The 26,033-nt window shown below is 40.9% G+C and overlaps 1 protein-coding gene across 2 annotated transcripts in view; it reads right to left on the bottom strand.

Moving 5' to 3' along the window:
* RagC-D (Ras-related GTP binding C/D) overlaps window positions 1–26,033 on the bottom strand; it is a 207,490-nt gene that overhangs the window by 23,673 nt on the left and 157,784 nt on the right. For both annotated transcript variants that reach the window (XM_068351078.1, XM_068351079.1), the window contains exon 7: window positions 14,292–14,437. In XM_068351078.1, the coding sequence (XP_068207179.1) occupies window positions 14,292–14,437 (146 nt within the window). The remainder of the gene's footprint in view (window positions 1–14,291; window positions 14,438–26,033) is intronic.

Below are 26,033 nucleotides of genomic sequence, written 5' to 3'. Positions count from 1 at the left end.
ATCGAGGTAGCGAACAGATCTATGGTTGGCTGACCCCACAGGGTCCAAAGTCTGCTGCAAACATTCTTGTGAAGGGTTCACTCTGTGGGGATGACCTGACCCTTCCGGCTAAGGCGATCTGCCATGACATTCATATCGCCCTGAATGAACCTCGTTACCAGCGTGAGCTTTCGATCTTTTAACCAGATGAGGAGGTCCCTTGCGATCTAGAACAACTTCCACGAATGAGTCCCTCCCTGCTTGGAGATGTAAGCCAAGGCTGTGGTGTTGTCAGAGTCCACCTCCACCACCTTGTTAAGCTGGAGGGACTTGAAGTTTATCAAGGCCAGATGAACCGCCAACAGCTCCTTGCAATAGATGTGAAGTGTCCTTAGCTCCTGATTCCATGTTCCCGAGCATTCCTGTCCGTCCAAAGTCGCACCCCAGCCCGTGTCTGATGCATCAGAGAAGAGACGGCGGTCGGGTTTCTGAACAGCCAAAAGTAGACTTCCTTGAGAAGAAAGCTGTTCTTTCACCACGTGAGAGTAGACCTCCTCTCTTCAGAAACAGGAACTGAGATCGTCTCTAGCGTCATGTCCTTTATCCAGTGAGCCGCTAGATGATACTGAAGGGGGCGGAGGTGGCGTCTCCCTAACTCGATGAACAGGGCCAGCGATGAAAGTGTCCCTGTTAGACTCATCCACTACCTGACTGAGCATCGGTTCCTTCTCAGCATGCTCAGGATGCAATCTAGGGCTTAGTAGATCCTTGGGGCCGACGGAAAAGCCCGAAAAGCTCGACTCTGAAGATCCATACCCAGGTAGACAATGGTCTGGGATGGGACGAGCTGGGACTCCTCAAAATTGACCAGGAGGCCCAGTTCCTAGGTCAGATCCATAGTCCATCTGAGAATCTCCAGACAGCGACGACTTGTGGGAGCTCTTAAAAGCTAGTCGTCTGACGGAGCCGGACACAAGATCATGGTACTGCTGCACAGTCTGTGAACTGTCAACCATGGGGAAGCGAGGAAGTACAGCGACAACCCGAAGCTGTCTAGACTGTCTGGGTCGTACAGACAACTCCTTATCGGGTTGCTGAGGTTGCCGCACTGCGTCACAACAAGTCACTTCTGCTGGTTGTTGAACGTCTTCCCAGTGACACACTGACTCCGTAAACAAAAAATCCTCTAACAAGGACTAAGCTTGGACTGCATGTCTTGCAACAAAGCTCAAGGTCTATGGGAGCAGGTGTGGTAACAGACGGGGTTAGCGACTGAAGTGGAACCATTACCCTCCCTGGAAGCATGTTATGCTTAAATAAAAGTCCATAGGAGGCTAAGCAGCTAAAGGCTCCTCTCCAAATGACAGAGTCCTCAAGGGAATATCAGAAGGAGGGAGAATAGCACTTTCTCATCTACAGGAACCATATCCGAGAAAAGCTAAGTTCTCTCAGTGAGGGTTTCACTGGTGCAAAAGCAGCAGACTAGCAGGCAACGTTATGAAACTGCTTGACAGTCTAGTGAGTTGGCAACAACCAAAGATGTGTGACTGAGGAGCATGCGGTAAGGTATGCAGAGCATGCTGTATGCAGAGCATGCTGTATGTAGAGCATGCTGTAAGGTAAGCAGAGCATGTTGCATGGCGTGCGGCTTATGCTGCATGGGATGAGGCTCATGCTGCATGGTATGAGGCTCATGCTGCAAGGGATGAGGCTCATGCCGCATGCGTTGAGGAGGATGCCGCATAGTATGAGGCTCCTGCCTCATGGGTTGAGGCGGTTGCCGCATAGCATGAGGCTCCTGCCTCATGGTTTGAGGAGGATGCCGCATAGCATGAGGCTCCTCATAGCATGAGACTCCTGCCTCATGGGTTGAGGAGGATGCCGCATAGCATGAGGCTCCTGCCTCATGGGTTGAGGAGGATGCCGCATAGCATGAGGCTGCCTCATGGGTAGAGGAGGTTGCCGCATAGCATGAGGCTCCTGCCTCATGGGTTGAGGAGGATGCCGTATAGCATGAGGCTCCTGCCTCATGGTTTGAGGAGGATGCCGCATAGCATGAGGCTCCTGTGAGGTTCCTGCCTCAAGAGTTGCGTCTGCCTCAAGGGTTGAGGAGGTAGCTGCGCAGAGAGAGGCTCATGCTGTGAAGAATGCGGTTGCTGCATGCGTTGAGGCGGCTGCCTCATAGCATGAGGTTCCTGCCTCAAGAGTTGCGTCTGCCTCAAGGGGGTGGCTGCGCAGAGAGAGGCTCTTGCCTCAAGAGTTGAGGCTCTTGCCTCAAGAGTTGAGGTTCTTGCCTCAAGAGTTGAGGTTCTTGCCTCAAGAGTTGAGGCTCTTGCCTCAAGAGTTGAGGTTCTTGCCTCAAGAGTTGAGGTTCTTGCCTCAAGAGTTGAGGCTCTTGCCTCAAGAGTTGAGGCTCTTGCCTCAAGAGTTGAGGTTCTTGCCTCAAGAGTTGAGGTTCTTGCCTCAAGAGTTGAGGCTCTTGCCTCAAGAGTTGAGGTTCTTGCCTCAAGAGTTGAGGTTCTTGCCTCAAGAGTTGAGGCTCTTGCCTCAAGAGTTGAGGCTCTTGCCTCAAGAGTTGAGGTTCTTGCCTCAAGAGTTGAGGCTCTTGCCTCAAGAGTTGAGGCTCTTGCCTCAAGAGTTGAGGCTCTTGCCTCAAGAGTTGAGGTTCTTGCCTCAAGAGTTGAGGCTCTTGCCTCAAGAGTTGAGGCGGTTGCCGCATAGCATGAGGCTCCTGCCTCAAGGAAAGTGGAGGTTGCTGCATAGCGCTGGTACCTGGCAACTCCCAATGCGGCAGCTCACGCATGGAGGCAGGAGGAGCCTCAACATCATACGTCTGGCAGGGTGGACTGCGCAGAGGTGGAGGAGCGCTCGCAGGAGGAGGTGTGCTAACCTTCTCTGCCTGAAACTCCTGCATCAACACCGCAAGCTGAGACTGCATTGTCTGCAGCATAGACCACTAGAGTTTAAGAAAGACAACAACAAACGGAGCTACTGTCCGTTGAGACTGAGGGTCTAAAACAGCTGGTGCGGCAACAGACGGAGTTACTGCCTGTTGCGATACCACCTTGCCTCTCTGGGAGGTGTGCAGTTGTCGTACTGCAGCAAGTCCGAACTGACCCAGTGCTAATGGCACCACCTAGGAGTTGGACTTGCGCGGAAGGGACCGACTTGCACTTAAAAGCTGCAAGATTGGTCCATGGTTTCTGCGAGAAACCTCTTCCGCAGACGAGGAATAAAAGGGCTCTCTCGTCTTTGTGTGGGTGGGGTGATCACGTCGGCTACGTGAGTTGGTTACACCCGAAACCACGGAGGGAAACGTCTGTTCGTCGATCAAGGCCTGATGAACCCATAAGTCCTTCGACGTTACTTCTCCCCTGCTTGGGAGCTTGTAAGAGGTCCCAGACTAGGCGAACAACTGGCACGAACAGACGAACCCTCGAACGCAACACTGTAACACTTTGCGCTTATCACTTTATCACTTTTGATTTTCTGTTTGCACTTATTTCACTGAACTCAAAACTTTAAGTGGTTTGTACCTGAAACACGCAATTCTATCCTTCATTAAAAGTTAGTAATTGCGAAAACAGTATTACAATGTAACAGAAAAACATAATGAAAGATAAATAATTCAGTGGCTGGAAAAGAGACTAAACACTAGATCAAATAAACTACGTTTAAAATCTCTCACCGCATAAAGCCTGAGAACAAGAATAAAACTCTAGAAACGTTTACCTTCTTCCCCTAAAGAGACTAGGGAGAAGAGCAAAAACGATAACAACGTTACCCGCTTGAACGAAACGTTTATCCTCCTCTCTCTCCCTCCGTCTCTATCTCTCTCTCTCTCTCTCTTGACTTAGAACCTGAGAGATGAGCCCAATTATATATATCGTTAAAACATATTATTGTTAAAGGAAAAAAACTGAAAGATTTCCCAAATAAAAAGTTCCTTTATTAGAATTAAAACCATTTAAGCTAAGAAAGAATGAACAAAACGATAGAATCGTTCTACTCTTACTGCAACGTGACACCGTGAATACTCTCTCTCTATCGTAACGATAGAGCGCAAGTTGAACGTTCTGAACGTCAACAACTGCAGAGACAAAACAAAACGTTAGTTCAACTTTGAAAACAGTACGAGACTATCAAAGAAATTCTTTCAAAAACATTAAAATAGCATAATATGTTAACAGGTAAAAACGAAATGACGGGCTCAATGTTAATTAACTTCGGTTCCAAGAAAAGACCGCCTACTATTAGGAAAGGTCGAATATAAACAAATATAAAAATTAATTTTAATAAGTTTATAATAAAAGGAAGTTAATCGAAGAGGCCTATAAAAGGCGGAGAGATATAAAATAAATCTATAACTTTTGTTAAGCAAAATTAAGAAAGAGAGTCTATACTCTCTTCGACACCAACACTTCCGTCTAAGGGAAGGGTCGGCCATTAAAAGTGAAAGAGAGTTCATACTCTCTTCGTCACCAAAATTAAATAAAAAATTAAATCAAATTAATTCCAAAAACTTGCTAAGCTAATGATAAAGCTTCCTGAATAGCGAAGGCTAAACTCTAGAGCAAATACATCACCAAATCGTGAGCAATAACTCCAGAATCAACAGCGTATCCATGTAGGTCTAGCCGGAGGCACGACAGAGGAAAAATTGAGGTGGTGTTGACAAGAAGTACTGGAGTACCTGACCACAGATGGCGCTGTGGTGTTCACCCCCACCTGTATAGCGATCGCTGGCGTATCCCGACCGTAGATTTCTGTCGGCAACAGAGTTGACAGCTACATGATTATCGGGTAAGATTAATATTGAAAATTAACCATTTTTAAGTTATTAGAACTTTCAAGTATATTAAATATTTGATTTATTTACAAAAAGAATTTAATATTATAAAAAAATAAAGTAGAGTTAATAGAAAGTATTGGAAATGGGTAGTAAACACGTTTGAATGGGCAAGTTGCTGGTTGCCATGGCCCTAATGGAATTATTTCTGTTGGTTGTGCATTTCGAAAAATGCGTTTTTCAATTTATGCAGGGTCATTGGTCGACCAAATTCTCGCATAATTCAAGATCCTACTGTAGGCGAGTCAACCCCGTCAGCATGCTAGACCGTGCCCACACACGCACAAGACTGGGGGCCATACTGCCAATCGCTACAGGGTTGGCCTGTCCGGTCAAACATGCTGACAGGATGAGAGGACAGGCTAGTCGTGCCGGGTTTGTCCTGTTTACCACCCCATACACGTTAATCAGCGCGCCAATCCTCTGCGAGTATGGCCTGCTTAAGGCACACCACAGTCAACATTGTAAGATAACTGCTTTTACCTTTTCTTTGAAATGGCATGAAAATGTGACATTGCACTGTCGATCACTAGATTGGCTGCTTGCCCTGACAAAGCCTTATCAAGGTAAAAAGTTTCTTCAAAATTTGGTAGTGTTTCCCACATTTTCAACATTTCACTAATTTCACTTGAAGAAAAGTTTGTAAGTCTGTCCCCGATCCTCCTCAGATGGAATCTCCTCCTCAACTTCTAGTTGCTACTTCCTATGCAATGCCATCAACTCATCTGTCGTTAGATGCTCATTATGTTCCTCAAGAAGATCATTGATGTTGTTTATGCCCCCTCCAAACCTCCTGTCTTTCCCAAGGAAGCAATTTCATCCTCTACTGCCTCCTGCATTGGTTCAAAACCCTCAAAATCACTTTCAGGAGCACAATTAAGCCAGATGTGAGGGTTTTGTTGATGGCCCCTTCTCAGGCTTTATCAATTATTTTGATGCAGTTGACAATGTGGAAATGTTCTTCCCAAAACTCTTGGAAGGCAAGTTTGGTTCATCTGGTGATCTCGAAGCATCGCTGAAACATTGCTTTTGTGTAAGCTTACAGCTTCTTGAAAATAGAGAGCAGTTGTTTATCCATGGGTTGGAAAGCTGGAGTGTTGTTGGAAGGCAGGAACATAAATTCTTCCATTAGGTCGTCTCCAATGACTGGAGGATGGACAGGAGCATCATCCGTTAGTAACTAGGCTTGGAGTGGGAGGTTTCTCCATCAGGTACTTCGGTTGCTGAAATTCGTCTGCCACGAGTGACATCATTACTACATCATTGCCTCATAAAAAGGAAACACTATCTCAGTTGAAGGCAATGATACATCGGCATCAAATTGCGCCCAACCACTACATAAGAATTCATCGAGAGAGGTTTCCATCTCCAAACTCTAGAGACAAAATGTGAAGCGACATCTTGTCTCTGAAGAGGCATTTTATTTTTGGCTAGAAATAGAAGGCTAGGTTCAGGATTAGAAGATGACCCGGGATTATGGTAATGAAAACCTGGTCCCTCTGAATGGCAGCTACTTCCCTGACTCTTGCCCCTGAGGCTAAAGTTATTAAAAATATAGTTTTTTACAAAAGTTCTTTAAGGGAGATGGAGGAATTATTTAACTTAGCCAAAATCTCAAGCATCTCATCCAGAGTACAAAGTATAACGGGGATTGGTGAAAATCACCTATGCAATGCAAAATACAGTAATAGGTGATCTTACAAAACGTCCAAGTCTAGATCCATGTCAAATGCATGCTTGAGAAGTTCTGCTATTGCCAATTTATAAGGCAAGATAATTAATGGCTGGATCTTCCTATCCTTAAAGAGGTGGACCAAAAGGGAAGCTAAGAAGTCCAGGGTTATCTGATGAGTTGACTTAATCCTTAGAAGAGCAATACAAGTTTTCCACACACATTGGTACTGTCTTGCAGCTCATCAAATAATCAAATTGTGGGCTGAAAAATCTTCCTTGAAAATAAGGGAGACAAAATCCAAGCATGAAGGCTCTGGGTCAGATAGGAAGAAGTGAAGATAATCAGATTTCCTACTTTCTGATACAGCTGTGCAGAACAAAGATGGTGAGGCAGTGGATACCATAGGCGGTTTGGCCATAGTAGAGCTGTCAGCATAGGTACCCCTAAAGATTCCTGAAGGATATTCAAAGCCCTTGAAATCAAACTCATTGGAGAAAACGGTTAAGAGTGATGATTACCTGTTCCAATCTAGCTTCAGAGTATCTCTTGCCACTGCCCGAGAGTCCACGTTTGAGGCTACATATAGTGGAAGTCTGTGATTTGTTTGTTGCAAACAGGTCTATATGGAAATACAGAACTTATTCTAGAACCTGAAAAGAACTCTGGTCCAAATTTCTTTCAGTATGCAGGATTGTCTGTCTGGATAGGGCATCCGCCACTAAGTTAAGTAAGCCAGACAGATGGAATGGTGAGAGGAAAATTTTTCTCCTGAAGGAACTTAATGAGAAGAGTCACAGCTTTGAGATTTCTCAAACTGGATCACCATTCCAGGGCAATGGACAGTCATTATGTTGTCTGTGAAAATTTTTATATGGGAGTTCCTTCTTCAGCTGTCTCTTCGATGTCAGGAATACTTCCAACAATTTCATCATATTTATGTGAAATGCTGCAAACTGAGCGGATAATTTTCAAAACAGAAAGGTCTAATCTGAATGGCCTTCACAACTTGACCAGGATGCATCTATATAAAGGATCATTTTATCAGCACAGGGGCCAGTGGGACTAACATGATGGTGCATTTGATGTTGTCTAAGGCCTAAGAATTCTTTTGCAATGACCTGGGAACTGCTCCTGAAGGTCTCAAAACTACTTCTGTGATGCTCTTCTTCACACCCACTTGAAATCTTCCAACCTGGTCTTTAACACTGGGTCGACTATCGAGGCAAACTGAAGGAGGCCCAAAAACTTTTCTAATTGACACCTGGTAGAAAAGTAATTGAAAAGAAAAAAAATCTAACCAAGCATAAAGATTTTGCAGAGAGAGTTTTTTTTAGGCTTAGTGAGGCATTCCCCCTATTGCATAGAAGACCTAGCCACTGAATTATCCTTCTTTGAATTAGTCTTGATTTTGTAAAATTGATTAGAAAACCTACATCCTGAAAAGCCTGCAAAACTTCATTTATTTATTTGATGCCTAATTCTTTTGTTTCTGCCCAAATCAGCCAGTCATCTGAATAAGCCATGACCTGAACTTCCAGCAACATCAGGAGCCTGACCACTACCAATGCTAGCTTTTTAAGCACTCCTGGGGCAATACTGAGGCCAAACATCATTGCTTTAAACTTGTATACCCACCTCCCAGCCAAAATCCTAGGTAAGGTTGGAAGTGGTGAGCAACAGGGATGTGCCAATAAGAGTCTTTTACATCTACTTTTATATCTATAGTACAGGTGTAAGCCCCTCCGAGTAGCAATTAGTGGACGTGCAGGATAGTCGTCATTTTGAATACGTCTCACCTATGCTTGTTAAGACAAGACTGGATGAGGATCGCTCTTCTCTTTGGGGAGTCTTTCTTTGGTAAGCTGAATAGTCTGCCCTTGAATTTTAGAAACCTGCACTTTTCTAATGATTCCTTTTTCAGTTGAATTCCAGGGTTCTGGTTTGATAAAAATTGTAGCATGAATAACATTCATGACCAGCCGAGATCCCTTGAGACCATACTCTGCACCCAACGAGAAAATGTTCAGCGTTCCTGAAAATAATGGAGACAACACCCAATCAAAATCCCTCATTAATGAGACCCTCTGCCTGTATGACTTACCAAACCCTCAGTTTTCCTTAGAATGTCTCCAATAGTCTCCCCTCGTTCTAGAACTAAAGTTGACTGGCCAAGGGATTAGACCATACCTTGGGCAGAATAGCTTTGCTGCTCGTTCCTCTCGAGGAAACTTAGGTCAAGGTTGAGGCTCGAGTTGGGAGAATGGTAGTAGGTAGTAGGTTGGCCTGGGCACCACCCACTCGTTGACATACTACCGCTATTGAGTTATGAGGCCTTTTGACAGGCCAGACAGTACTACATTGGATCCTTCTCTCTGGTTACAGTTAATTTTCCCTTTGCCTTCATACACACACTGAATAGTCGGGCCTATTTATTACATATTCTCCACTGTCTTCATACACCTGACAACAATGACATTAGCAAACAATTCTAAATCCGAGGGGTTAACTACTGCACTGTAATTGTTCAGTGGCCACTTCCCTCTTGGTAGGGTAGAAGAGACTCTTTAGCTATGGTAAGCAGCTCTTCTAGGAGAAGGACACTCCAAAATCAAACCATTGTTCTCTAGTTTTGGGTAGTGCCATAGCCTCTATACCATGGTCTTCCACTGTCTTGGGTTAGAGATCTCTTGCTTGAGGGTAAACTCGGGCACACTATCCTATCTTATTTCTCTTCCTCTTGTTTTGTTAAAGTTTTTATAGTTTATATTGGAGATATTTTTTCTAATGATACTCTTCTTGAAATATTTTATTTTTCCTTAAGTTTCCTTTCCTCACTAGGCTATTTACCCTGTTGGAGCCCCTGGGCTTATAGCATCCTGCTTTTCCAAATAGGGTTGTAGCCTAGCAAGTAATAATAATAATAATAATAATAATAATAATAATAATAATAATGGAGCTGGTGTCTGCAGGTTGCTGTTATGTCTGCTGTTGGTTCTTACAGGCTGCAGCTTTGTAAAAGGAAGACTTCTTTTTAAGGAAGGGCCAAAAATTTCCTCAATTTCTCTGGAAATGAAATAGCCATTGACTCTGCCTTGGCTTTGTCCATTAGGGCTTGAGGAAGAGATTTGCAAAGAGAATCACTATACAGAGGTTTCCCTGCCTCTACCTTTTCCACCTCAAACTTTTCTCTAACAAAGTTCTCCAATACCTCACAGACAGATTTACACAGTAGCTTTACTACCGCCAAGCAAAGGTGGCCATCTGGGATCCCCCAATAGCTCCCACTTCCAAAGAAGCCACAGCCGACATTAGGGTAGACATAGTCTGCTGGGCAATGAATTCTGCAGTCCTAAGATAATCTGGAGCTATAGGAAAATGGTCACCCAACTGATTGGTACCAACCTGAGCATCAAATTTTTTAGAGAGACTTTACGTAATCCCTTTAGTTCTGTGAAATACTCAAGCTCTTTTGAATATACCCTGACAAAGGGGCTACATACTTTGGGCCAGGTAATATCTCTCTTTCAGCTGGACCTCCCTCATCGACTCAATACCAATTTCACCATTTTTGACAAAAAGGAATTTTTTTGGCCTGGCACTGTCATTCCAACTACTGAAGCATTGTTACTGGGGTCTGGAAGATAACCCAAAGCATTTGATACTGCCATTGCTAAAGTATTCAAAGCAGACTATGAACCTACTTCGTGATTATGGAAATGGCAAAAGGTTCTCAAATTTGATTTATCAAAAGGCAAGTCCACATATGGCGAAAAATATTCAATTTACGCCAAAAGGAACACCCATCACAGGATCTCCTAGGGTTTCCTACTGAATCCTTCTTCTATACATTCATGGCTGAAGCCCGTCTGCTGTTCTCCCCCACACATACTTGGAACAGAAGGAAGAGCTCCCACCAAACACTTCCTAAAAATCTGGTAACCCGAGGCCTCAATCGCACCTTAATCCCTAGGACAGGAAGGAGGAGCCTCCATTGGAGACTTCCTAAGAAGCTGATAACCTAAAGGTTCAGCCACAGCCAAGGCCACAGGAATGGAAGGAAGAGTTCACCCTTGAGCCTTCCTTGGAAGCTGGTAATATGAAGGCCTAATCACAGCCAAATCCAAAGGACTGGAAGGAAAAGCCCTCATTGGAGTCTTCCTAGGAAGCTACTAACCCAAAGCCTCAGTCACAGCCAAATCTCCAGACTGGTGTGGAAAGGAAGCAAATGGCAGGCCATAACTACCTGGAAGGGGAGCATCTCGAGTGGGCTGATCATAGAGGGAGTGAATCAGAGCCTCTACTATTATGTCTATAAATGAAATGTCCATGTAAGACATAAGTGTACCAAATCCAGGAGTATCAGCAACCTATTTAGCAGAGCCCTGCATTGTATTCGACCTAGAAAGCAATGTTGTCATTGTAATGTTTCCCATAGGATACCAAGACAAAAAGAGCAAAGCCTCCTCTTAAGAACCCTTAAGTAAGGCTTCCCCCTGGCGTAGTCTAGGTCGTCCTCAGATCCAAAGTCTTTATCATGAAAAGGGGTGTCATAAGGGCGTGGGGTAATAATCAAAGAATACAGGATAGGAGGCGGTGAATTAGACGAGGTTGAACTCGTAAAGGATTTATTGTCTAAGTAAATTTTCACAATTAAAATGAGCAGAAATCTTCTTCAAAGCGAATGAATTAGAACTTTAAATCTTGAGGGTGCATAACAGAAGACTAATAAGTTCCTCGCTGGCTCTTTAATGATTTCATCAAACAAATAAAATGGAATTTACTTTTAACTGGTACAATACCCAGGGAGAGCGGACGGGGAGACATTTAAATCAAAAGAAACTATTGGACGTCGTGTGGCGTTACTGGCGTATGGACGTCCGCCATGGCCGTGGTAGGCTTACCATGGCCTAGTGAAGGAACGAGTAGGACTCGAACTTGACTGCCTTTTTTCGCACGTCGGTGCGTTCTTATTTCACCTACATTGCTGGGGGTGAAGGGCTTGTCTCGCATATGGGTAGCAGGTGACGTAACCGCACCATACTGGTTCTCACTCTGCGTCCCCTCTACCCGGTGTACCTGTTGACATGGAAACGGATTCAGTATACATGTGCTTGGGTCATCAGAAAACCCAAGCGAAAATTAAAGCGGCTCGAACTGCTTCCCAAAAACCCATGGATCAGGGAGACAAGGTGATAGCTCGGCAATATCCGCCCTATTTTCTGTGCATTTACTTTACTGCTTAGCCTTTGTTTAAAATAATATTTTTGTCCGTGACAGGGGCCTGGCCAACCATGACTACATTTCCACAACCTCTAACTACTGAAATCAGTAATTCAGGGTTAATGATACCCCTGCTGGGTAATAAATCATCGGGCACTGCAATCTTAGCAAATCCTTTCATCCTTTCTGAAAGGAGGAAAAAAACAGCCTTAGCCCTCAAGTATTCCACAAGAGGATCCATATTCCCAGCAGAATAGAGGATGGGAACAGCTTCACAATTATCTTAGTGTTCATAAACGTTCAGTGCCTAAAAGACTACAGTACTTGGTTAACAAAAACTACTGTGTGCAAATTGGTAACTTATTCATTTTAGGAAAGGTTAGGCAATTTTATCTTTTATTACATAGGGTCCATGAAGCTTTGGGAGTTGAGAACCACTGGTATAAAGAACCCATTTCATGCCTGATGTCACCATTAAACAGGGAGGTGTCTCAGAGGAGTGTACTGGGTCCCATCTTATTCTGTAGCTATACTACTGGTCTGTCAAAAATATTACAAAAGAATGGAGTGAAGTTCAAACCACTGTATTCGCAGAAGATACACAATTGTACTTCTCCATAAATGATATAGATGACAATATTGAAGCTCTAAACCGAATTCTTGCCAGTGTTAGGGAATGGATTACAATCAAACAACTAAAATCAAATGAAAATAAAACTGAGTTTATAGTTATTGGAAAGAAAAATAGCCTGAGCAACAACTCTGCCCCAATATCTAGTAAAGTTTGCAACCTAAGAGTATTTCTTGTGTGTAACTTGTCTTTCAATGCCCAAATAATTATTGTGGTAAAAACTGCTGTCTATCATCATCTTAGAAACATTGCTTTTATAAAGAAATATCTGAATGACCATTCTGTAAAGAAACTTGAGATAAACTGTGTTATTACCAGGACTGACTACTATAACTCCATCTACTACAATTTACCAAAAGTCTAACTGAAGAAAATACAAAACATAATAAATAGAGCAATAATGATAAAAAGTGTCCCACTTCAAGAAAGGATCACTCCTACACTGATTGATTTAAACTTGCTGTCTACTAAAGCAAGAAGTGAGTTTAAAATATATATAACCCATAAAGTTATTAGAACCAGGTGTCCTAAATATCTAAGTGAATTGCTACATTTTGTGCAGCCAAAAAAATCGTGTTAACACGAGAATTGGAACCTAGATAAATGTCTACTTAAAATATACAGTCACGAGACTATACAATAGACTCCCACTAGATATCCGAAAGACTGAAGACATTAAGATTTTCAAGAGGAAACTGAAGATTTTCTTGTTATCTGAGTGCTTCGCTAGAGTGGATTTAACAATAAACGAAAAATATGCGGTGTGAAATGCTGATTGCCTTGGAATACACATGATTAAATGACAGTGAAGGTCCTATGGAAAATAGGTTTCACCTACTGTATAGGACCAGAAAAGCTGCCCTAAAGTAAAGTAAAATAAAAGAAACTAGATGTCCAGAAAACATAAATCAATTGATTCAGTTTTTGATAGCAAACGTCATTCAAAAGAGAACTCTCAATATTCTAACATATGTTTTTATGAGGTAGCTCAAGCTCCTCCTCCTCCGAGGTAAAATGTGTGTTAATTTGTCAGTATTTCTTTTTTTTATTGTGAATTATTAATTTGTATTCCTTTCTGATGTTAGAGGTTATAAATAGTTCAATAATTAGCATATAAACTTTTAAAAATGAGAGTATGTGTATTTATGAATGTATGGAACTCAAGTAAATTTCTTTTATTCCTTATGAGGAAAATTGTTTTAGTTTATGAGCATTTTATTTTACGAGCTTGCTACCAGAACAATTTAACCTCATTAACCCAGATACAGTATCTACTATTACTCGTACTGTAAGGAATTTTTTAAATTTTTCTGAAAAGTGTTAATAACCTTCAATTCTTGATTAATGATTTCTCTATGATATTAACCATTTAAATAATCATTTACTTGAACAGTCTAAAAAAACACTTGTTTGAATGGATGGCCACTGAATATATAATGAATATATAGAATAGAATATATTTCAAAATAATCTGTTCAGAAGTATAAAGGTTTAGCACCTTTAACCACGAAATTCACAAGGAGAACGACTAACTATGCAATGACAGACCAACAAGCTCAATGAAAATAGGAGAGATAGCTAATTGCTATCAAGTTCAAAATACCAGCAGGATTAAGTTATTGCAAAAAGAGGGATTGTGATTGCAATAACTCCTACAGTGAACACAATACAGAAGGAGAAGATATGACTTAAAATCAAATGTAAACACAGTAACCAGTGAACTTTATATCCAAACTAATAAAAATTCTTTAATTATCTGCTTTATGGCTATGGTGGTTTCTGTTAGGCTACTTATTTGACAGGATGATTTTTCCTAGTAAGGTTTATACCCCTCAAAAAAAAAACATATTAGGTTAATGGGCTACTGTACCACTTGAGCATTAATAAATTGTTAAGCCAGAAAAAGTTAAATTTGATCACAAAAAAAATTCACATACCTTGTCTCTCAAAGTTGTCCTCCCTGAGGATACAGACTAGTGCCAAATACCGACTCACTTCTCTTAAGTACAGTATGGTAGCATTATTCAACTTGATTATGCTAGAACTCTCCTTATCAAATGGCACTTGAACACCTTCATCTTTACTGCAAATAAAATAAAAAACATGATCATAGCAGTTTACGTTTCAATTTTAGTTTGTATTCATATATGAATAATTTTTTATTTAATTTTTTTCAGTGTTTATGGTTTGATTTTGAATCGGTTTTGATTTTTCAGTGAATCCTTTACGACACAGGGAATTAGAAATTAAAATTAAACCTAAAAATTATTTCTTATTTCACTCAAAATAATTTTAAGGAAGACTTTCTACAGTGACCTTTATCATGAGGAGACCATGAACAATTAATACTAATTTGTAAATATCATAGTGTTCTAATCTATGCACATTCTTTCACTTTATTATGTCAGTTTCAATGGGAGCTCTACCTATTTTTGCTGGAACTGGTTTGCTTCATTTGTTCTGCACCCTTTAGTAAGGTTTTTAGTGCATTGCCTCACACTGAGGAACTTTAATTTCTGCATTTGGAGTAGTCTTGCTTAGTATTGTTATCAATGCAGTAGACCTTTTGATGTAATTGCACAAGATGAGAGGAGAAACATCATCTGCTTGTTGACCATCAGTAATTGGCATATGAAGTTTTTAAGTTTTTAGTAATATTATAATTGCAAAAGTGCACAATATCTTGACAAGGTTTCAAGGTTAGGAAATCATTCAAAGAAAGTTTTATAGTACTGTATACACAGCACACTTAATAGGAAAAACACTCAAGTTTCATTTAATAATCCAATTCAATTTCATGGAATTTGTTACTCCACTGCTCTTCAATTGTAAAAAAACTACAGCTTTAACCATATTTTTTGGTATTGTCAGCAGTAATTGTGTAAACTTGATTGATATCTAAATTAAACTTGGATAACATGCCTATGATCTTCTCTCTTATGTTGACAGCAGTCTGGAATCATGAAAATTCTTTGATTGAAAGGGTCCTAATTTTATTGGAATCTTCTTCAATGAATTATGCGTTGATTCAAAATTATTGACTCCTACAGAGCTGGGCCAAATAAATATGAGATAAAATATATATATTAAATCTTATTGATAGAAAAAAAATTAGAAATTAAAACCTATGATAAATAGATATTTATATTTAATCTATTAAACCTGTGCTTCTTCAGAATATTAACCCTTTCACCCCCAAAGGACGTACTGGTACATTTCACAAAAGCCATCCCTTTACCCCCATAGACGTACCGATACGTCCTCGCAAAAAAATGCTATAAAAAATATTTTTTTTTATTTTTTTTATAATTATTTGAGAAAATTCAGGCCTTTTCCAAGAGAATGAGACCAACCTGACCTCTCTATGACAAAAATTAAGGCTGTTAGAGCAATTTAAAAAAAATATGCTGCAAAATGTGCTGGGAAAAAAATAACCCCCTGGGGGTTAAGGGTTGGAAATTTCCAAATAGCCTGGGGGTAAAAGGTTTAAAATAATAAAAAAAAGGAAAATACTTAGAATCAGATCAAATATCAGCTACAGTCCTGTAGTTTTCTTATCAAAATATAAATCTCTATGTGTTTTGAAAACAGGACATTCATAAAATATATGTTGGATGGTTGAATTGCTGTCACACATTGCACTTGGGGACTGCTTCATGAGGTATGCACATTAAAAAGCCATGGGTTAATTTTGTATGTCCATTATGTAATCTTACTAAAATTACCTCAGTCCTATTCCTCTGGCATGAATCCTATGGAGAAATGACTGGTCTTATATTGGTTTTAATTTATTATTATTTTCTAATTCATGATTCCACATCGTTTGCTTTTAGATAGATATATAATCCTTAGTGGGTAATTTAATGTCATGTTGTCATCGAACCATTGCTAACTTAGCAACAGCATCTGCTTTTTCATTATCAGCAACCAAGCATGGGCAGGAATCAAACATATTTCAACATTCAACTCTTGGGTTTAGAATTTGTTAAGGAGCTCTTTAATTTGTAATACAATTTCATTCTTATAAGCATAACCTTTTTCAGCGTATATGGCATTTCTTGAATTGGTAAAAATTACAAACTTATGATGAATTCTATCTTCATTTGTTTAAGCAATGTCAATTGCTAATATAATTAAGGATAGTTCAGATGTAAATAGTGATGCTTCACTAGGCAATGAGAGCCAACTTATTTTGTCTGAGGACACTGCCGCACAGCCAGCACCCATTGAAGATTTAGAGCCATCTATACATATAGCATAATGAGGTCCTTTCCTTTGAATAGGCTTAAAGGCATGTTGTTTATGGTGACTTCGAATATAGCTATATATCTTTGATAAGTAAAAATTATCGGAGCATATTTTTATTTTCTTTATAATTCAAGGTGGAGAAAAGAGAGACAGTAGAATAAGGTTCATACTGATGTTTATAGACTGTAGTAGCCTACTTTCCCTTATGGGGAATGGGGATTCATGATTGTTTATAAATATATTGCCGTGGTTGAAGAGCTTTGTTGGAGAACTAGTAGATGAGATCTTTAATACTCTGTATTGTTACAAAATCTTGATGCAAGGATAAGGGTGGCTCCCCACTTTCACATAATAGAGAGATATTTAGGTAGGATCAACAGTCTCACACCTAAAGTGTGTATTGGATATAAAGACTTCAAAGTAGCTTCAAGTCTTGATCCGTATATTGAACTACTGTATCATAACCCTTTCTCAATGAATAATGCTTTATAGAGATCACCACTAAAGATGATCTCTTTGTGCCCCATATTGGATTAAACAACCTTTTCATTAAGTTAAGAGCATTATTAAATTTATATATATTGTAAAATACATGTGCTTTCCAATTAACCCCATTTGCTACTTCTCTGTTGCACTGCAATCTACCCCAGCATACCGCTTGAGAATCCCCTTTCCATTGCCAGTATACCAACATTCAATTGCACCCAATAATAATGATATGATAGTAATAGCAGAAATAATAATATTGTTTAATAATAATTAACTATCATCACTATCACTGTAATCCTAATCTGAGCTATCTGGCAGGTACTCAGACCCTAATTCAGAAGCACTATCATCACCCATGCACAAAATAAAAAATATGTGAGGAAAAAAATGACAAAATAGTTTAGAATTCGAATTCACAATGTTTATTCATAAAACTTGGATAATCCTTCACGAATAACTCGCTGAGGAACACTCGCTAAGTATTCAAGAGAGCCCTCCCCATACCTCAAATGAAGATAATGTCACGACATCATCAGATATCTATTGTTGGAAATGAATAGTGGAAGGAGCTTCAGAAACTCTGTGGTAAACAATACCTTGCCTTGAACCCCTCCTGTATAAAAACTGCTTTGCTTGGTTTGGAAAAAAAAATTACGTAGACATATACGTTGCTACTTTTTCTTATTACTGTACAGTATATGGTAAAACACGTATATGTAGCAGTGTTGAAAGGGTTAAGGGAAGTATCAAATATCAGTCTCCAAAATTTTAGGAACTATCTCATGTGGAATGCACATTACTCATTGTTTGCTTTGGCATGAGATCAGACTCTATTAAATTAAAATCATCTGATTATAGTAAGTGGTGAGTAAGCTTCTCAATCTCATCTATGAAGGACTTTGAAGAGGTCATTCCTAGTAACCCTAGCTCAACACTTAGGTGGATACTCATAAAAACACCAAAGGAATGAAAGTGGCAGTTTTGGAATTAATGAAGGCCGGCATGCACTTCAAGTCCCTCAAGTTAGCAAAAGCATAAAGTCTTCCTTTCCAGAGGCCGAGCAAAATTTTCAACTGAATGCGGACTGAGAACTACCGGTTCAGTAAAGAGGATTAAGGACCCCTGCTCCATCCTGCAACAATTTGTGAAAAGCTGACGAAAGACAACTTAAGAAGGTTGTACAAGACTTCCAGGGTAAAAATCCAGGAGTGTTCCACCTACGTTGCATGTCCAGAGATGGAATCTGGAAAGTAGGTCTGGAATAGCAACATCTGGATCAGCCATTCACAACCTGGGTTCCCTAGTGAAATACCACTAGGGGTTCTATAAGAATTCCTGTTTTATTTAATTTTTTTAATATACTTTTTTCTCCATTAAACATACCATAAGAAATCATAGGCCAATAATTTCTTTATTGTACCATATCGTGCAAGATTATTTTCATCAATTTTACTAAAGATAGGTATTACAATGACAGTGAAATGGTTTGCACAGTAGGCAAGCAATGGGGTTTCAAGATGGCAAGAGTCATAAAGCATATTCTTATTGCACAGTTTCATGGATTTCATAAGTGTTATGAGCTGATCAGTTAGAACTTCTGTAATCCTATTTTAATTTCTTAGTCTGCCTTGAACAGAGAGAATATCAATTTTCTTTCAATTGTCCTTTAATAATTGTGAAAGGCTGAGATGTTGAAATTTTGAAAAAGGAAGCATTCAATTGAGATAAAGAGGATTGGAAAATGGCTAGCAATATATAAATTTTTTTTTCTAACTATACAAACCTGTACTCTTTACTATGGATACATGTTTCCAGCATAGCTGGAATCTAGCCATAAATGTTAACGCGAGACGGTCAACAAGCCTCCGCTAATTAGCAGGGGTAGACCAGCCACCCTGCTCGCACACTCACCCAGTGTATTACGTCACTTGATTCTTGGCAGAAATTCTGGGAATAGGTGATAGCAGGACAAGTATGAGTGAAGAGTTTAGGCTTGTAGTTAGGAAAAATATAAATTACTTTCAAGATTTTGTCATTTTTTCCTATACGAATACAAACCATTCGCTCTTTACTATGGAAACTCGCCCTTAGGTGGGTGGAAGTACTTTACCCAACTGGCTGGGAACTTGACCTGGGGTACAGCTCTGAGCTCATTAGAGAAGTACCCTGACATTTTGTGAACTCTCAGACTGATAAGCAGGAGAGTTCACGGCCTGGGCAATCACGGTGAGTGAGTGGAACCTAAGCACTGACTTTACAAAGTAGGAATAGAGTGAAACATTTCTTGAAACTTAAACCTGGACATTGTTCAACTCCCCCCCCACTGGGAGAACGGGGGACATAACAAAAAATACCACATATTTCAGTCCACACAAGGGAAATGGCTTATACCTGCAATCGGAAGTAAGCCTGCTTTTGCAGTCCTCCGGATGCTGTGTCCCAAGAGAGGGGAGGATGAAGGAAGAAAAAGGACAGTAATTCTATCCATTCATTCCAGACTAACACCAGGTAACATCTGCCCTCGACCAACTGTTACTTGTTATGTAATTGAGCTCAGGTATCTTATACCACTTGTTGAGTGGCTACCACAGGACCCAGTGAAAAAAGTATCCAGGTTCCTGTGGGTTACATCTTGCAGATAGTGGGCTGTAAAGATAGTCTGACTCGCGAGAGGCGCGCTTGCAGAACCTGTGCCAAAGAGAAGTTTCTCTTGAATGCTAGGGACATGCTTAAACCAGTAATGTCATGAGCTCTGGGTCTATGATTATGTTTGGGAGAGTCAGGATTCGGTGCGCCATCAATAACCTGCCAAATCCAGGCAGCAATCATATTCTTCGTGACTCTCCTCTTGACTCTGCCTGTGCTTACAAACAAACGTTTAACGGGCGGGCAAGCTCCAAATGTGCGCTTGAGGTAGCGCCTCAGTTCTCTCACAAAAAACAGTAATAGCTGATCATCATCATCGTTTATGTCACGAAGACCCAAAATCTGGAAGAGCCCGAACCTAGACTCTGCTACAGACGGATTCTGAGTCTCGGCTACAAACCTAGGGAAGAAGCCAAGTGTTACCTGGACACACCCACTTGAATGGGTGATGAGACAGAAAAAGACCATGCATCTCGTTGACCCTCTTAGCCGAGGCAAGAGCAAGAAGGAAAACAGTTTTAGTGGTAAGTCGCGATCAGAGGCTTGACGTAGCAGTTCGTAAAGAGCTCTTTTCAGGAATCATAACACTCGTACTACATTCCAAGGAGGTAGTCTAACTTTCGACTGGGTCCATGTAAGCTTGAAACTCCACATGAGGAGAGAGAATTCCGTCGAGGAGGAAATGTTAACTCCGTTCAGTCTAAAGGCAAGGCCTAAGGCCAAGCGGTAGCCATACACTGTTAAAATTGAGTACTTTCCCTCCTTGTTGAAGAGTCTCCAAAATAGGCAGAAGGAGGGGGGGGGGGGAAAGCAGAGACATCCAAGTTGTTCAACGGATGATGGAAGGCACCCTACTGGGGATCTGATAATGGAGAGCAGTACACTGGAAGCTTACAGTTGAGACATCGCAAACAGGTCTATTATTGGCTGTTACGTTCAACTACTGCATACAACGTAAATTATGGAAAATCCACTCAAAAGGTTTACCAAAAAATTGAAAAACATTAAGAGCAAATGAAAATGATAGCCAGCATATATAAAATATAACTACAATTAAGATTTAACATGAGTATTTACAGTATCATACAAGATCCATAGAAATAATCAGGGCATACCAAACTAAATGACAATATATACAAGTTCTTACGAAGAAGTAGGTCTTGAGTTGACTTCATAAATTTCTATGCAGCCAGGGACAAATGATGCTGCTTAGTTTCAGATATCAAAAAGTTGATATGAAGGAACACAGCCTCTGATGATGAACAGATGATTTTTTTTTACTTTTTTGTCTTCAAGATAAATTGTTGCAAGTTCAATAACAAATTCCAGATCACAGTAGATGTGGCTAAAAGGTCTCCACTCACGAGTTATGTTCGGTCAGGTCTCCTTTCTCTCACTTGTCATCTGTCCTTTATATACGAGGGACGAATACTCTCGAATGTCCCTAACGGACAAGAGGTGCCTAGAATAAGCATAATGCAACATGATGACATGCCACAAACCTACACTAGAATCCTTTTGTATAATTCCCGCCCATTAGGCAGCTGGCGCCGAAGCAGTATCTAGGACTTATGTCCCAGAACACAACGATATATCAGTCATAAATTGTTTTATTTTTATATCAATACACATGAACATATTGTTTATTTTACATTGTACATGAAAAAAATTAGCCCTTTTCACAAGTTATGTAATACATTATACGTAAATTTAATGTATATATAAGATAGGCGAACCCCTAAAAGTCACGTCTTTGTTGGCTATCAGAGGATGTAACGACTATTCAGAGCTAACTATCCAAGTCTTCCTGCTCAGTTTGTCCGCGAAAATGTTGTTCTTGCTTGGAATGAACCGGGCTGACAGGAAGATTGAATTGCCTTCCATGTTTCACAATATTTCTATGGCTAGTTGGCAGAGCAGCCGTAAAAAAGTACCTCCTTGTTTGTTCAGATACACCACTACCATCGTGTTGTCACTCCTTTGCTAGGGGAAGCGACGGGGTCCTGGGAAACTGATGGTTGTCCGGGGGTTAAATGGCCATCGTTTTTGCTCGATCATCTGCCAGAGGAGGCTCAACGAGAAGAGTCAGCGGAGAGGAGACGAGGCACTGGAGAAAAGTCAAGACTGCTTTGATCTTGGGGAAGACCCCAAGGGAGGGGAAGACCCCAAAGGAGGAGAATACTTGTTAGACTTCCTCCATCGCCTACCATACTGCTCACACGGGGGGGGGGGGGGGGGGGGGGGGGGGGGGGGGGGGGGGGGGGGGCACTCACGATACTTATCACAAGGAGAATCCTGCATGCAGGAATAAGTTGGCGAGGATACGTCTCAATAATGGACATGAAACGTGCTGCTTTGCCAGGGTAAACCCACACTGTTACAACCCTCAAAGATCAAACACACCTACAAAAAGAAAAGTAAAAATGGTTAGTTTATGGCCAGGTAAGATTAAGGGTTATCGGAAGCGTGAGACAGCATATCTTCACTAAACAGAGCCAATAAAAGTGATGTAATACACTGGCTGAGAATGTGAGCTAGGTGGCTGTTCTACCAAACCCACTTATCAGCGGAGGGTCGTTGACACCTATTTATGGCTAAATTCCAGCTGCACTGATATATATCCATAGCAAAGAGCAAATGGTTTGTATTCGTGTAGAAACAAATGTTTTTAATACACTAATTTCTATTGCCATTTTAACCAGTTTATCAATTGTATTTCCAAACATAAGGGTACCAATACTCAAATTCTTAAATGTTTTAATTAACTTTTAAATTTTCTATCAATTGACTACTTTTCCCTTATTAGTTGGGCCCGTGTATCCAGCCATCAAAGGAACGAGTGTTTCATTAGTCAGGCACCAGTTAAGATGCATAGATTTGTTAGGTGCTTGTGTGATGAAGTCCACAAACAATCCATTTGTTTCATCATAATCTTATGAATAATTGAATGGAGGCACTTGACTTGTATAAAATTTGAAGTTATCCAAGTCAGCTTTATTTGTATTACAACACTTTGCGGGAGGACCTGTTGTACATCCCAACATGGTTACTAATATGACAAATTGTTAAGTAATTTGTATTTTTCCTAACATACAAACCGGGAGCTATTTATAGGGTACACTATCAGTGAAGCTGAAAGACAAGCCATGATAATTTTAGCGAGGAATAACCACCTAAACCGCTAGTTAGCGGGTGGGAGTTGAGGGTAGCTGGCTACTCCGCTCGCTCACACAGTCTTGCTTTTTGGCAAGACTTCTTGTGGGACATTGTTGGCGGGCCAAATTGTATAAATAGCTCCGTTTATATGTTAAGAAAAATACAAATTACTTACAAATATGTCATTTGTTCCAACACAAATACAAACCCTCCACTATTTATAGGGGTGACTTACCTCTTAGGAAGGAGGAAGTTCTCACCAACTGGCATTGGCATTTGATCCAAGGTTCTCACTCCTCTGATATGCAACCAGAGGTAGTAGGAACTGTGCCCTCTTTAAAATCTTGTTCTATGCACAATTAGCAGCCTGCAGAAGCTATGGGTTTGTGATACTAGGCAATGTGGCTAGTCTTAGTAAACAGGATCTTGCAGGGGTATTGGGGATGTAACAAGTATTAATTCTATACTTAGGTTACACAAGGGAAATGGATCTTGCCTGCAGAGAAGTAAGGTTAGTTGTGCTGAGTACCACGGAGCTGATTCCAAAAAGGGGGAGAAGGTGAAGGAAGAAGGAAGCCAGTTATTCTACTCCTTCACCCCTGATTAACACAGGTAACCTCAGGCCTCAACCCTCTGCTACTTGTCCATCATCTGCGTAATGCCATAGAAGAGCTATTAGTCAAAGTTCTTGCTTACCCTGACGTGGTTGAGGACTTTCTCATCAGACAGAATGGGGGAAAAGCATACACGTCTACATTGTCCCACCGTTGTTGGACTGTGTCTTGCCTAAGAGCCTGGGGATCTGGGACTGGGAAACAGTAGATCGGGAGTTTGAAGTTCAGGACAGTTGCGAACAGGTCCACAGTCAGGGAACCCCCAAAGTTAGGACTTTGTTGGCTACTAGAGGATTAAAAGACCACTTGGAGCCCACTATCCAAGTCACTCTGTTCAGATTGTCTGCAAGCAAATTCCTATTGCCAGGAATGATGCAAGTGGAGAGGGACACCTAACAGTCTTCTGTACATCTGAGTATTTCTACTGCTATATGGTTCTCCAAGAGATTTAAAGTTGGTACCTTTCTGATTCGGACCAAAGGATGGAGATGGTTTGGTGCGGCATATGGGGCCCCCATCTTCTGTGCATACGAAAAGAGCATTAGTTGCAGAGGGAGGTTGGGACAAGAAGAATGACCTCTTTGCGGAGGTTCTCGTTTCCCACCCACCATCTGAGGTCCGTTAATTCTTCTGGCCTTGGTGTCCGAGGAATTGCTCGCTCGATTCCATTTAGACTTGAGGCACCCTTGGACCCATGAGGTAAGATTTTCCCCCTCCAATCATTGGAAAATGGGAAAGGCACTGGACTACCTGGTCAACCAATTATCCCGGGATTGTGACAGTTGTTCCCCTCCCCCCAAGGGCTAGCACATTCCCTTGAGTGGAACAAGTGACCTTGGCTCTGAAGTGAAAGTCAATGATCCTCGGTTCGTCCCGAGGGGTCGAGAGCTTGCGTAGCAAGAACACATCTCGTGTTGATGTCAAAAAATACAACTGATTGCATGCTTCTGCTATGAAGGAGGGGGGATCCTGTCCTCCCTCCAACTGCCACCAATCTAGTGGGGGGCTTGCCGAGTAAGAATGATACACATCAGTAAATCAGGTCGCCAGTACTGCTTATGTTATTACAGCGAATTTCATTAGAGATCGCTTTTCAGACAACAGACCGGTCGGTAACTACCGAAAGCACCTAACTACTCCCAAAGGATAAGATTGAGACGTATCTTCAATCTATTGTTGAACGGCTAATATGTGCATAAGTATATCTACGGATCAGTAACACAGACCAGGGAGCTGGACGAACATACGGGCATAGCCCGAATGATAGTCGTGCCCGGAACTCAGTTGGAAAACATTTAAAACATTTGTAAGAGAGATTTTCTTCTTATGAAAGATGAAAAAAGTTTGTATTTCTTTGTCTCCAATCGGTAAAACTGCCATAAGTATTCAATGTTCCCTTCTAGGAAACAGATTTGCTTATGAGAAGTTTTCGGTCCAAGTATTTAAAAAAAAAAATATGACCTTCGATCGGAAAGAAAGGAAGGACCTGCATATGAAGGTAGACTGCATATGAAGGTAGACCGCATATGCAGTATCTCTGATTAAGGGAAGGTAGAAGAGTTATGTATTACCTGATATTCCATAAGGGATATAGCAATCAACACTTCAACTTATTAGAACAGAGTTCTAATTGTAAAATGGTCTATTGCTTGTCGGCAGAAAAATCGCTTGCACGCATCTGTACCTGCCCGTCTCGGGTAGCGAATACGTATTCTTTACCTCCGGGTAAACGTTTGAAAATGAATTTGAGCCCGGTTGAGAAAATAATGTATGTGCAACGATTTGTGACATTATTGCCAAAGGAATTTTTGATCATCGACTAGCTGTAGTATTTTTTTAAGATGTGACCGCATACACCCAAAAACAAAACATACAGTTATTATAGCAATCATTTCTCTTTTGGTTTGCCAGCCCTCCTTGTAGAGGAGGCTTGCCAACATTCATATACTCAAAGTTATCTGGACCCGTTGTGTGCAGGGCTTGTAACGTTCATAAGCGTAATGAGAAGTTGACAACATTTGTTGCTATCGTCCATAAACATAAGCTAACACTGCTCCCTTGGGACTAAAGGCTTATGACAATAACCCTGTAAGGGTAAAAAAAATAAAAATGTCTCACAAGCCTATTGTGTTAAATGAGAATTCGTTGTGCTCAGGGGCACAATGACAACATGCAGCTGATTCAAACAATCAGTAGAAACCGTGTTTGTGGCTTTATTCGTAAGGTTTTATCTTGGAGAGAGTGCATGGGCTCCAGAGGTTCTTACACCCTTTTAATGAGTTTTAACAAATGCCTGTCGAAGGGTGTAGTCTCATTTGTGAGGGTTTCCTAAACATATACTGGGCAGGTTAGTATGGGGTTACCATCGAACACTTTCTTGTATTGGGTAGCAGTCGAACGCTTTCTCGCTAGCGAGAAAAAAAAACTGTCTACTGCAAGCAAAGACCTGCCAGAAGGAATTGAACTGGAATCTAAAAAATTTTTCTGCTCAGCTTCCGTCCGAGCGGTAGCGAGATTGACACTGAT

The sequence above is a fragment of the Palaemon carinicauda genome, chromosome 27 (genome assembly GCF_036898095.1).
Source record: "Palaemon carinicauda isolate YSFRI2023 chromosome 27, ASM3689809v2, whole genome shotgun sequence".
In the NCBI taxonomy this organism is placed as follows: Eukaryota; Metazoa; Arthropoda; class Malacostraca; order Decapoda; family Palaemonidae; genus Palaemon; species Palaemon carinicauda.
Note: the sequence above shows the minus strand (reverse complement) of the source record. Positions and strands in the feature narration are given on the sequence as shown.